This window comes from Ovis canadensis, chromosome 5, assembly GCF_042477335.2.
Source record: "Ovis canadensis isolate MfBH-ARS-UI-01 breed Bighorn chromosome 5, ARS-UI_OviCan_v2, whole genome shotgun sequence".
Taxonomy (NCBI): domain Eukaryota; kingdom Metazoa; phylum Chordata; class Mammalia; order Artiodactyla; family Bovidae; genus Ovis; species Ovis canadensis.
This window is the reverse complement of record NC_091249.1, coordinates 70,531,855-70,546,163: the sequence shown is the minus strand read 5'-3', so window position 1 is coordinate 70,546,163 and position 14,309 is coordinate 70,531,855. Positions and strand designations below refer to the sequence as shown.

The window sequence follows — 14,309 nt, the reverse complement described above, 5'->3', positions numbered from 1 at the left end:
TGCAGTGCTGTGCAGGTAGGCATGTTATTTATATTCTGGTCTCTGCATTCTACATGAACTTGTGATGGGTTGATTAAACATTCTCTTTTTTCATTTCACCTCCATCTTCTGGGGCTGTCACTTTAAGCCTTTACAATGCTGCCACACTGGCCTTCCAATATGCCTACCATTTGGAGAACATATTCCTAGGTATAACCTTGTAATACTCATTTACATATTTACATCATTTAAATAGCCCCCAGGTTCTGTAGTCTTCAGCCCCAAATTCTCAAAAGAGTCTTTTTTATTGAAGTGTAGTTAACTTACAATGTGGTGTTTGTTTCAGGTGTACAACAAAGTGAATCAGTTATACATATATATTATTTTTCATATTCTTTTCCATTATAGTTTATTACAGGGTATTGAATATAGTTCCCTGTGCTTGTTGCTTATCTATTTTCTATTTAGTAGTTTGTATCTCTAATCCCAGACTCCTAATTTAATCCTCCCCCCAGGCTTCTCTCTCTCTCTGGTCAATCTTGTCCAATTCTTTGTGCCCCATGGACTGTAGCCTGCCAGGCTTCTCTGTCCATAGAATTCTCTAGGCAAGAATACTGAAATAGGTAGCCATTCCCTCTTCCAGGGGATCTTCCTGACCCAGGGACTGAACCCAGGTCTCCTGCATTGCAGGCAGATTCTTTTCTGCCTGAACCTCCAGGGAAGTCCCCCAAGAGGCTTAGTAAGTGAAATATGATTGGCTAATACAGAATCAGTGCATACTTTTCATGATAAAAACATCAGCAGCTGATATTTACTGAGGACCTGCTATGTGCCAAGCAGCATGCCTATTCTGCAGCTGGGAAAATGGAATCTCAGAGTAGAAAAGAAAATGTGAGCAGCTGATAAGTGACAGAGGCAGGAATTGACTGCCATCATTGTGCAGTTTTGCAAAGTCCTTCCCGTTTACTGACTCAAGCTCTCCAAATGCACTGGGTAGGGGCGACCAAACTTCAGGGCCATCGTTCCTCTCCCTATGGGGATGTTTGTATGGAGCATGCCTGGAGTTTCTAAGTCCCTGGTCCTAATGAGATTACCTTGCAGAGAAACTAAGGTAGAAATCTAGTATCCAACTATGAGGACACCAACCGGAGTCCAGGGGCCTTGTTAGTGCTTACCAGGAGGTAAGGGCACAGACTGAGACACTGGGTCAGAGATGGTATCGAGTTCATGTTCTTCTGTTTCAATGAGTTTTTTAACGCTCAAGTTCAATTCTGATTGATCAGGGTTTTTTTGTTGTTGCTGTGAAAATTAGTGTTTTGGTTTGGCTCATGGTATAATTCAGCAAGACAACTCATTTGATTGTACTAGATTTTCTACAAAGAATTTGGGTTAATTTTTTATTTTATATTGGGGATATAGTTGATGAACAAAGTTGTGTTAGTTTCAGGTATACAACAAAGTGATTCAGTTATACATATATGTATATCTTTCTTTTCACATTTAGATCATTACAGATATTGAGCAGAGTGTCCTGTGTCATTCACTAGGTCTTTGTTGATCATCTCTTTTAAATATAGTAGTCTGTATACGTCATCCCAAACTCTCAATTTATTCATCCCTCCCTGCCCCTTTGGTAACCCATAAGTTTGTTTTCAAAGTCTGTGAGTCTGTTCCGGTTTTGTAAATAAATGCACTTGTGTCATTGTTTTAGATTCTGAATATAAATAAGTGACATCACATATTTGTCTTTCTCTGACTTACTTCACTTAGTATGATAATCTTCAGGCCCATCCATGTTGCTACAAATGGCATTTCATTCTTTTTAATGGCTGAGTAATACGCCATCATGTATATGTACCATCATTATCCATTCATCTGTTGGTGGACATTTAGGTTACTTCTGTGTCTTGGCTCTTGTAAACAGTGCTTTTTTGTGGTATCTTTGCTTCTGGTATCACGGTGATGGTGGCCTCATAGAACGAGCTTGGGAGTGTTCCTCCCTATACAGTTTTTGGGAAGAATTTCAGAAGGATATGGTGTTAGCTCTTCTCTAAATGTTTGATGACATTCACCTGTGAAGCCATCTGATCCTAGACTTTTATTGGGAATTTTTAAATCAGAAGTTCAATTTCAGTACTTGTGATGGGTCTGTCCATATTTTCTATTTCTTCCTGGTTCAGTCTTGAGAGATTGGACCTTTCTAAGAATTTGTCCATTTTATTGGATTTGATTGCTTGTAGTAGTTTCTTATGATCCTTTGTATTTCTGGAGAAGGCAATGGCAACCCACTCCAGTGTTCTTGCCTGGAGATTCCCAGGGACGGGGAGCCTGGTGGGCTGCCATCTATGGGGTCGCACAGAGTTGGACACGACTGAAGCGACTTAGCAGCAGCAGCAGCAGCAACAGTGTCCATTGTAACTTTTCTTTATTAAGGAAAATTGCTTTACAATATTGTGTTGGTTTCTGCCATACATCAACATGAATCCCCCTCAGGTATACCTATGTCCCCTCCCCTTTGAACCTCCCTCCCATCCCATCTCACCCCATTGCAACTTTTTATTTCTAATTTTACTGATTTGAGCCCTGTTTTTCTTAATGAGTCTGGCTAAAGGTTTATCAAGTTTATTTATCTTTCCAAAGTATGAGTTTTTAGTTTCATTGATCTTTTCTATTTTTTTCATCTATTTCATTTATTTCTGCTCTAATCTTTATGGTTTCTTTCCTTCTACTAACTGGGTTTTGTTCCTCTTTCTCTAGTTGCCTTAGGTGTAAGGTTATGTTGTTTGAGGCTTTTATTTTGTTTCCTGAAGTAAGACAATATTGCTATAAACTTCTCTCTTAAACATTTTTTATTTTTTATTGGAGTATAGCCACTTGACAAACAATGTTGTGATGGTTTCAGATGAACAATGAAGAACCCTTAGCCATACATATCCATGTATCCATTCTCTCCCAGACCTCCTCCCGTCCAGGTTGCACATAACATTGAGCAGAGCTCCCTGTGCTATACAGCAGGTCCTTATTAGTTACCCATTTTAAATATAGCAGAATGTACATGCCCATCCCCAATTCCCTATCCTTTCCCTCCACCCTTAACGTGCCCCCTGCCCCAGCAGCCCCAAGTTCGCCTGTTAGAACAGCTGCCGTGTTTTCGGATCCTTGGGCTTTCATTTTCATCTGTCTCTAGGTATGTATTTCTTCGACATCTTCAGTGATCCACTGGTTGTTTAGTAGCATATTGCTTAGCCTCCATGTGTTTGTGGTGGTTTTACTGCAATTTTTTTTTTCTGATAGTTGGTTTCTAGGCATATAGCATTGTGGTTGATGCTTGATATGCTTGATATGATCTCAATTTTCTTAAATTTACCAAGGCTTCCCCTCTGGTTGCCAGACCCCAAGGCTGGGGAGCCTGACATGGGGCTCAGAGCTTTCACTCCTGTGGCAGAACTTCTGTAGCATAATGATTCTCCAGTGTGTGGGTCGCCCACCCCGCGGGCATGGGGTTTGATTTTATCGTGATTTCATTCCTCCTACCATCCCATAATGGCTGCTGCTTTGGATGTATAATATCTTTTTGGTAGGTTCCGGCATTCTTTTTGTTGATGGTTGTGATTTTGGTGTTTTCATAAGAAGAGGTGAGATCACGTCCCTCTACTCCACCATCCTGTCTCCACCTCTAGATTTTCTACATAGCATTTCATAGCGACTCTGTGAGTGCATTGAACAGGCAGGAAGAGAAACTCTTGGGGGAAGAGTTACTCAGTAACCTGCAGGCTGATGTTTTGTTTAGCCTAAAACTGTAATAGAAGCACTTACCAAGCAGAACCATACTCAACTACCATTATGGTAGGTCAAAAATAATTAAATGTAGGCAAATGTGTATAGCTCAATGTCATGCAAGCTAACCACTTATAAGGCCAAGATTTTGTTAAATTATCTGGCTTTGGTTCCAAACAAGCAACAAATATTTTTTAACTTATTATTTATTGAAGGATAATTGCTTCACAGAATTTTGCTGTTTTCTGTCAAAACTCAACATGAAGCAGCCATAGGTATTCATATATCCCCTCCCTTCTGAACCTCCCTCCCCATCCCACCCCTCCTGGTTGATACAGAGCCCCTGTTTGAGTTTCCTGAGCCATACAGCAAATTCCCATTGGCTATCTATTTTACATATGGTAATATAAGTTTCCATGTTTCTCTTTCCATAGATCTCACCCTCTCCTCCCCTCTCCCCATGTCCATAGGTCTATTCTCCACTGCTGCCCTGCAAATGTTCTTCAGGACCATTTTTCTTAATTCTATATATATGCATTAGAATATGAGATCTATCTTTCTCTTTCTGACTCACTTCACTCTGTATAATAGGTTCTAGGTTCATCCACCTCATTAGAACTGACTCAGATACGTTCCTTTTCATGGCTGAGTAATATACCATTGTGTGTGTGTGTATATATATATATGTATATACCACAACTTCTTTATCCATTCATCTGTCAATGGACATCTAGGTTGCTTCCATGTCTAGCTATTGTAAATAGTGCTGCAATGAACAATGGGGTACATGTGTCTTTTTCAATTTTGGTTTCCTCAGGGTATATGCCTAAGAGTGGGGTTGCTGGGTCATATGGTGGTTTTATTCCTAGTTTTTTAAGGAATCTCCATACCATCTTCCATAGTGGCTGTATCAATTTACATTCCCACCAACAGTGCAAGAGGATTCCCTTTTCTCCACACCCTGTTCAGCATTTATTGTTTGTAGATTTTTTTATGATGACCATTCTGACCCGTGTAAGGTGATATCTCACTGTAGTTTTGATTTGCATTTCTCTTAATAAAGAGTGAATTAAGCATCTTTTCATGTGTTTGTTAGCCATCTGTATGTCTTCTTTGGAGAAATGTCTGTTTAGGTCTTTTCACCTACTTCTTGATTGGGTTGTTTTTTTGGTATTGACTTGGTTGAGCTGCTTGTGTATTTTGGAAATTAATCCTTTGTCAGTTGTTTCATTTGCTATTGTTTTCTCCCATTCTGAAGGTTGTCTTTCTTACCTTGCTTATGCAAAAGCTTTTATGTTTAATCAGGTCCCACTTGTTTACTTTTGTTTTTATTTCCATTACTTTAGGAGGTGGGTCATAGAGGATCTTGCTTTGATTTATATCATCAAGTGTTCTGCCTGTGTTTTCCTCTAAGAGTTTTATAGTTTCTGGTGTTACATTTAGGTCTTTAATCCATTTTATCTTTGTGTATGGTGTTAGGAAGTGTTATAAATTCAGTCTTTACATGTAGCTCTCCAGTTTTCCTAGAACCATTTATTGAAGAAGCTGTCTTTGCCCCATTGTATATTCTTGCCCCCTTTGTCAAAAACAAGGTACCCATGTGGTGCATGGGTTTATTTCTGGGCTTTCTATCTTGTTCCATTGGTCTATATTTCTGTTTTTGTGCCAGTACCATACTATCTTGATGACTATAGCTTTGTAGTATAACCTGAAGTCAGGAAGGTTGATTCCTCCAGCTCCATTCTTCTTTCTCAAGACTGCTTTGCTATTCAGGGTCTTTTGCGTTTCATATGAATTGTGAAATTTTTTGTTCTAGTTCTGTGAAAAATGCCATTGGTAATTTGATAGGGATCACACTGAATCTTTAGATTGCATTTGGTAGTATAGTCATTTTCACAATATTGATTCTTCCTACCCAGGAAGATGGAATCTCTCTCCAACTGTTTATGTCATCTTTGATTTCTTTCATTAGTGTCTCATAATTTTCTATGTACAGTTCTTTTGTCTCCTTAGGAAAGTTTATTCCTAGATATTTAATACTTTTTGTTGCAGTGGTGAATGGGATTGATTCCTTAATTTCTCGTTCTGATTTTTCATTGTTAGTATATAGAAATGCAAGTGATTTCTGTGTATTGATTTTGTATCCTGCAACTTAAGCAACCAATGTTTATTGAACATTTATGTGCAAAACCCTTAGTACAAACATAAGAAAAAACAAAATTCTGCCTTCAAGAAGCTCACATCCTAGGTGAGATAAGCTGTGGATTGTTAAATACTAATGTGAAAAATGATGCTTTCTTTGGGACAGAACCCAGGCAAATGGTAAGTGAACGGGCCAGACCAAGTGTGATAGGACTTCAGAGAAAAGATCATTTGGTCTAAAATAAACAATATGTAAGTAAAAGATGAGGCATATGAATCAAGCAAAATATGACACAATTGAAGGAGGAACCATCAGGACATAAAAATGGGAAATATCCAGAGGTATGATGTATATTCAGTTTGAACTAGAGAAGTTCAAAAAAAGGTTAGAAAGATGAATTAAGGCAGCTTACAATAAGCTTCAGTGTCTTTTACTCCTGTAAGTGAAAGTCAGCTGACTCTATGGGAAAAGAAAAGCAGCAACTGGATACCAGAGCAAATAGAAAACACAGACAAAAGGCATTGTAGCCAGACTTTACCTATGAGACTGAGGCTCAGGAAAGTTACATAACTTGCCCAGGGTCACACAGCTAGACAACGGTAGTCTGACCTTAAGCCTAAGGCAGTCTGGCAGCAAAGTCCCGCTATTAAACATCATGATCCAAGAGAGATGAATACATATGTTCACACGAAAACTTGTACATGAATATTCATAGCAGCATTATATGGTATATAATATGTAGTATAAAATATATGTATAGTATGATTCCATTCATGTAAAATTTCTAGAATAGGCAATTTCATAAAACAAGAAAATAGATTAGTGTTTGCCTAGGGCTGCAGAAATTAGGGAACAGGAGTAAGTGCTAATAGGTATGAGGTAGTTCAGGTTTTTTTGTGGGGGGAGGCGATAATACAAATGTCCCAAATTTAGGCTTGGTTGATGATTGCATGGTTGGTGGTATTATCTTTAATATAATAACATAAAGTATAAAATTTAGATGAGTAAATCCTATGGTATATGAATTACATCTCAAAAAAGTAGAAAAAAAAATAAGCATCTAAGAAGACTGCATTTTGGTATGTAGCAATGTATACCATTGCTGGTATCACAATGATACCTAGCGACCATGGGGAAATGTGAAACAGAGCCTGTGCAAGCGGTCAGCTCTGTGAATGGGACAAGCCCTGTGAGAGTCCTTCCATGAGAAACATGATATAGAAACCAGTGGCAGCTTGTTCTACTGCCAGGGAGCTGACAGGTCTGCGAGCAACTTACATTCTGCCGATTCCAACCCTATGCCAAGTTAGACGGTTGGCTTTCTAGCTGGCCCAAACACGTTCACATCAGTTAATAAGGAGGTACTAAATTTGTTGTGTTTTGCTTTTTGTTCTGCAGTTTTTGAAGAGCCAGAAGATCCAAGCAACAGGTCATTTTTCTCTGAAATTATCTCTTCAATTTCGGACGTGAAGTTCAGCCACAGTGGGAGGTGTATCATGACCAGAGACTATCTGACCGTCAAAGTCTGGGATCTCAACATGGAAAACCGCCCCGTCGAGACTTACCAGGTACAGACCCCCGCCCGCGCACATGCACACCAGGCCCTGGAGGGCTCCGAGTCAGCCTCGGCCTGCAGGGGCTTACAATGTAGAGTAAAAGACACGGTGAGCCACTTCGATATCCAGAAACAGCTGGTAGGCAGGTCAGTGTACTAACCTGGAGGCCCTAGGGATTACAGGCTAGGAAGAGGGAATGGATTGGCAAGAGAAGTTGGAGAAAAGTGCTGGTGAAATGGGTAAGAAACTGAGAGGTGCCTGGAAGCCAACTGGAGAAACCGTCTCAAGGAGGAAGTCACCAACTGCTGAATCAAGAGTTGTTGTTGAATCAAGAGAGGACTGAGAAAGGGCCACTGGATTTAGCGACATGGAAATTATCAGGTGACAGAGGTGAAGTGGTAGGGATAAATGTCTGATTGGAGTGGGTTCAAGAGAGATCATAAATGGAGGATGTGAACGTAGTGAAATTTGGAAATAGTTTGTTTTGAAGAGGAACAGAGAAATCGGGTAGTAGCTGGAAGAGGATGCAGGATTGAGGAAGGCATCATAGCTTGTTTTAGGGTGACAGAAAGAAGCCAGTAAAGAGTGGGCTAACTGAAGCAGTCAGCTTCTCAAGGGAACATACTCCGTTGCAGAATTAGATATAGATGAGTTGGACCATTCATCCATCAAAGGAAAGCGAGAAGAGTAAAAACAGCTACAGATGCAGATTTGTGATGGGAACATACAGATGGTTTCTGCTTCTATGTTCCAGTCAAATAAGAAGCAAGATCATTAGCTGAGTGAGAAGGGAAAGTGTAAAATATTCCTCTAAAAGAGCAAATTGACTAGGGCACTATGGTAGGGTTGCAGTGGGATCCACTTATTTATATATTTTAAGTAAGACAAATCTGTGTGATTGTATGTTTCTTCCCAGCCACATGAGCCTGCCTGGTTCAGGTAAGGAAGGGCAGAAAGTTAGATTTAACCAGTGGTGGGCTTTTACCAACTGACTACAAGGGAAGTAGGGAAAAAGGCAAGGTTTTTGAAGGTATTGATTAAAGGAGTGATTGGAATGAGGGCCACTGAATCTAAGGTAGGTAAGGAGGGAAATGAAGAACTGATAGAATCAAAACACTAAAGGGCTTGAACTAAAATGATAGGAGGCAGCAATAGGGTGATATTTACTAGACAAACACAGTTACAGTGATGACAAGGCTCATAATATGACCATGAAAGCAAAGGACCTCATTGAAAAGAATGAGGCTAAGTAAGAGTCCAGAGTGTTTGAATTCCTAAGAATGATGGCAGGAATGGTGATGGAAGAGAGATGGAGGCACTAGAGAGGCTTCCAAGCCTGAGGCGGAGGGACTGTTGATGACTGTAAGAAGGATGGGCAGCAGGAAGTAGTGTTTGATGGCATGACTTTGAAGGAGCTGAGGCAGGAATGATGGTCCAGAGGACCGCAGAGCCCACTCACCTTGGCACACGAAAGCAGAAGTCCAGCGGCCACACGAGAGGCCTCGGGAGAAGCAGGAAATGTTCAGAGAGGAGGCTGAGGACACTGAGCACTTTGATGGCTGACTGTGATGCTGTAAAAGGTTTGGGGGCCAGAACTGCAGATGAGGTGGAGGTAGTCTGGTTAAGCCCTGTGGTTCACCTTGTGGTTCAAACAGCATCCCCTGTGTGCTTGCAGTCTTACTCCCCCCTAACCCTTGCCCTCAGGCTCCTGCTAACAGCCCAACCATTTGGTGTTAGGTGCGAGAACTAGAAGCTAGGAGGGTGTTGTTGACAGAGGTGTGGCCTGCTGGAGAGCCCCAGCTAAAGAGTGGATTAGGCTACATCTTGGGGGAGCAATTGGTACTTTATTTTTTAATTATACCATATTCATTACCAGGATCATAGTAAGTAAAGAAAAGAATACTTGTATAGAGATAGGTTTTAAGCATAACTAGTAAAATAAGAATTAAAAACTGAACTGTTAAAACTATGTTTTAATTATTCCTAAGTAAGCATTGGGGCTTCCCTATTAGCTCAGTTGGTAGAGAATCTGCCTGCAATGCAGGAGACCCTGGTTCGATTCCTGGGTTGGGAAGATTTGCTGGAGAGGGGAAAGGCTACCCACTCCAGTATTCTGGCCTGGAGAATTCCACGGACTATACAGTCCATGGAGTCGCAGAGAGTCCAACACGACTGAGCGACTTTCACTTCCAAGTAAGCATTACCCTGGAGAGGAGCTTGCCTTTCTCAATGGGTCTGAAACTGACTTTTCTTCCAAAATGAAAGCTTCATTTTTGTGGCTGCGTTTTCAACAGCAGATTTCTCAGCTAATCTATGGTACTTTTATTTTAGACAAAGACTTAACAACAAAGCTAGCTAGCTGTGCCATAAAGTAATTAGCATTTTAAACTCATGGTTCTCAAACTACATTTAGCAAGTGGTAAGTTTAGAAATCTTTGTAGAATACTAAGAAATAGAACCCATGTATGGAAATTAAACAATGCAAAAATTTATTTTAGATGGTGTATTTGAAAGCAATCTAGTTAAGTTTATATACCATACCAAAGATGGTAATACACTATATCAGAAATGGTAAACAGACTCATTGAGTGAGTGTCTGGAACACGGTTAAAAGAGATTATAAGGTCAGCAGGCTCCACAAGTACATGATGTGAGAATATCTGTGTTGGGAGACTCGGCCTAGTGTCAAGAAGGCCATACCCAAGCTCACTGGAACAGAGCAAAGAAACAGTATTTGGAACATGGAGAGAGAAGGATCAAATAGGATGAGCCTTAAGGTAAGGCATCCACGTGAGTGTACTGAGAGGGAGAAACAGTTGGATAAGCAGGTTTCTATGGTACAGGCTTCTCAGAGATGTTTCTTGTGTCTGGGTCTTACCTTTTTCTCTCCTCGGATGGTGAACAGTCGATGTTCTCTGCCTAACGTTTCTTTTTTACAACAGTATATATATGGAGTATACCTTCATAGTCCATAATCTTCTCCTGTAGATGTCCTCACCTGGAGGTAGTCAGGAGCTCCCAGAGAGTAGAGGCTGGAAGGAGAAAATAAGGGTTCAGACTAGGTTTTCCTTTTGAATCTTTCCTGACTTTTAAGGTCTGGAGAACCTCTGTGCTGGGAGACTCTGTTTGTGCATTCTTCTATTTCAGGGATTGACAAACTGTTCCTGTAAAAGGTTGTCTTTTAAGTCATAGAGTTCTTGGTGAGGTGATTCCTGCAATAAGGGGCCCACAATTTCAAAGTGCACATGCTGTGTTTGATACTTATCACTCACCTGGAGGGTTTCTGTAAAACAATGCCAAAGGGGAATGGTCAGGGGACAGGCTGAGCAGGACCTTAAATGGCACTGCCCAATTTATAACCCTTAATGCTCTGCCCCCTTTAATCCTAATTATTCAAGGCGCTATTTGGTACTTCCCCTACCAAAAACAAATTTGGGGTGCTGACGATAAAATAGTATTGTAGTCCCCTCTTATCATTTTATAATTCCTTGATCATTGCAGAACTCTGAGAAGCCTGCATTATAGAAACCTGCTTAACCAAGTGTTTCTCCCTGCTCAGAACACTCATGGGTATGCCTTACCTTAAAAGTGCTCTGTACAGCTGGTAGGAATGTAAACCATTACAGACACTGTAGAGAACAGTATGGAGGTTCATTGCAGAACTAAAAGGCGAGTTAACATACGACTGAACAATCCCACTCCTGGGCATACAGCTAGAGAAAATCATTACTTGATACATGCACCCACCCATAGAACTACTTACAATAGCTAAGACATAGAGGCAGCCTAACTATCCATCACCTGTTGCTGATGAATGGATAAGGAAGATGTGGGGTGTGTGTATATATTCACACATACATACCTTACATATATACACACAGGGATATTACTCAGCCATTTGCAGCAACACGCATGTTCCTAATATTATCATACTAAGTAAAGCAAGCCAGAGAAAGACAAATATCGTATGTTATCATTTATATGGGGATTTTTTTAAAAAATGATAGAAATAATTTATACTCAAAACAGAAATAGTCCCACAGAAGTAGAAAACAAATTTATGGTTACCAAATGGGGAAAGGGGAGATAAATTTGGAGTCTGGGATTAACATAAACACACTACTGTATATATAAAATAGAGAATCAAGAAGGTCCTACTGAATAGCACAGGAAACTATATTCAATATTATATAATAACCTGTATAGGAAAAGAATCTAAAAAACAATGCATAATGTATAACTGAATCACTGTGCTGAAACCAACACAACATTATAAATCAACTATAATGTAAAATCAAAATTAAATTTTTTAAAAAGTATAAGGACTGGTCTGGTGGGAAGGAACTCTGTCATCAATTACTAGCACCTCACCTGAGCAGGGAGATACACAGGTGATAGTTCTAGGTGTCTTCATACATCTATCAGTTGATCTCAAGCATGTTTCCAGGAATAAGAAGCTTAGCCTTAAGTATTAATATAATGAACTATTTTCACATTTTCCTATAGAATAGGGGTTGACAAACTGACCTGTGGGCTAAATCCAGCCCCGCATCTGTTTTTTGAAAAGCAGTTTTATTGAGATTGTCTACGGTTGCCTACAAGGACAGAGACGGGTCATTGTGACAGAGACCATATGGCTCACAAAGCCTAAAATATTTATTGTCTGACCCTTTACAGTAAAAGTTTGCCAACCCCTGAAATAGAAGAACAAACCAATAGAGTCTAACCTTGCCAGGCTAGAGTGGTCTATCCACCATACACAGCAGGCTCCACAAGTATGTCAAGTGAGAACCTCTGTGTTGGGAGACAGCGTAGTGTTAAGAGGGCCATACCCAAGCTCATAGGAGCAGAGCAAAGACGCAATATTTGGAACATGGAGAGAAGCATCTAATACGACAGGCTTTAAGCTCCCTCTTACTCTGCTCTCTACGTGCTTCTTGTGTCTGAGTCTTACCTTTTTCTCTCCTCTGATGGTGAATGATGGTGAATAGTCAGTGTTCTTTGCCGAAGATTTCTTCTTATGAGAGAATATATATATGCAGCATACCTTCGTACTTAATGATCTTCTCCTATAGATGTCCTCACTTGGAATTAGTCAGGAGCTCCCAGAATGTAGATGCTTGAAGGAGAAAACAAAGGCTCAGACTGTGCTGTTCCTTCCCATCTTTTGTCTTTTAACACTTAGTCATAGAGTTCTTGGTGATGTGGTTCCTGCAATAACAGGTCCATACTTCCACTCACCTGTAGTGTTTCTGTTAAAAAAAAAAAAAAAAAAGCCAAAGGGGAATGGTTAGGGGTCAAGAATGGTTCACAAAGAAGGGCACAGACTAAGCCAGATCTTAAAAGGCACACAACTGCCCAATTTATAACCTTACTGCCCTGCCTCCTTCAATCCTAATTATCTTTGGGGCAGCATTTGGTTCTCCCTCTACCAAAAACAGATATTTGGGGTGCTTATATTAAAATAATATTCTATTCCCCTCTTATAATTTTATAATTCCTTCATCATTGCAGAACTCTTGAGAAGCCTGCTTAACCAAGCATTTCTCCCTGCTCAGAACACTAGTTATGTATGCCTTTGCTATAGAAGTGCTCTGAACAGTTGGTGGGAGTGCAAACGAGTACAGCCACTGTGGTGAGCAGTATGGAAGTTCCTTAAAAATATGAAAAGATAGTTACCATAAAACCCTGCAGTCCCACTCCTGGGCATACATCTGGAGAAAATCATGATTTGAAAAAACACATGCACCCCACGGTTCCTAGCACTGTTTACAATAGACAAGACATGAAAGCAAACTAAATGTCCATCATCAGTCACTGATGAAGGATAAAGAGCATGTGGTGTATGTATGTGTGTGTGTATATACACACACAGTGGAATATTACTCCAGCCACTTGCAGTATGTTTAGACATAGAGAAAAGAAATAAGCCAGAGAAAGGCTAATATGATGACACTTTTAACAAGGATTCAAAAAAATGATATAAATGAACTTATATATAAAAGAGAAATAGATCCACAGACATAGAAAACAAATTTATGGTTACCAAATGAAAAAGAGAGGGGATAAATTTGGAGTTTGCATTTAACATATACACACTGCTGTATATATATATAAAATAACCAAGAAGTTCCTACTGAATAGCACAGGGGACTACATACAATATTATAACCTATATGGGAAAAGAATCTGAAAAAGATAGATATATGTATGTCTGTAACTGAATCACTCTGCTGTACACCTGAAACACACAACATTGTAAATCAACTATAAACATTTTATAAATTTTATACTCCAAAATAAAATTAAAATTAAAAAGATTATAAGGACTGCTCCAGCGTGTAGGAATTCTGTCATTAACTACTAGCACCTTCCCTGAGCAGGGAGACATACAGGTGATACTCCTAGGTCTCTTCATACATCCCCATTAACTGATCTCAAGCATGTTTCCAGGAATACAAAGCTGTAGCCTTAAGCATGATGACCTAGTTTCACCTTTTTCTATGAACAGGGGTTGACAAACTGTGACCTGTGGGCCAAATCCAGCCCCCTTTATTTTATAAAAGCAGTTTCATTGAATCAGCCACACCTGATCGTTTAACTGTTGTCTGTAGCTGCCTTCATCCTGTAATGACGGAGTTGGGTCACTGTGTCATTGTGGCTCACAGACCCTAACACATTTATTGTCTGACTTTTCACAGGAAAAGTTTGTCAACCCCTGAAGTAGAACAAACCAATAGAGTCTAATCTTGCCAGGCCTACAGTGGTCAATCAGTCATACGACAGCAGGCTCCACAAGTCCATGATGTGAGCACGTCTGAGTTGTGAGGCCTCAGCCTAGTGTCAAGGGGGCC

General features: G+C 40.0%; 1 protein-coding gene across 11 annotated transcripts in view; it reads left to right on the top strand.

Moving 5' to 3' along the window:
- PPP2R2B (protein phosphatase 2 regulatory subunit Bbeta) overlaps positions 1-14,309 on the top strand; it is a 478,597-nt gene that overhangs the window by 451,676 nt on the left and 12,612 nt on the right. For all 11 annotated transcript variants that reach the window (XM_069592340.1, XM_069592342.1, XM_069592347.1 and 8 more), the window contains one exon: positions 7,298-7,467. In XM_069592340.1, the coding sequence (XP_069448441.1) occupies positions 7,298-7,467 (170 nt within the window). The remainder of the gene's footprint in view (positions 1-7,297; positions 7,468-14,309) is intronic.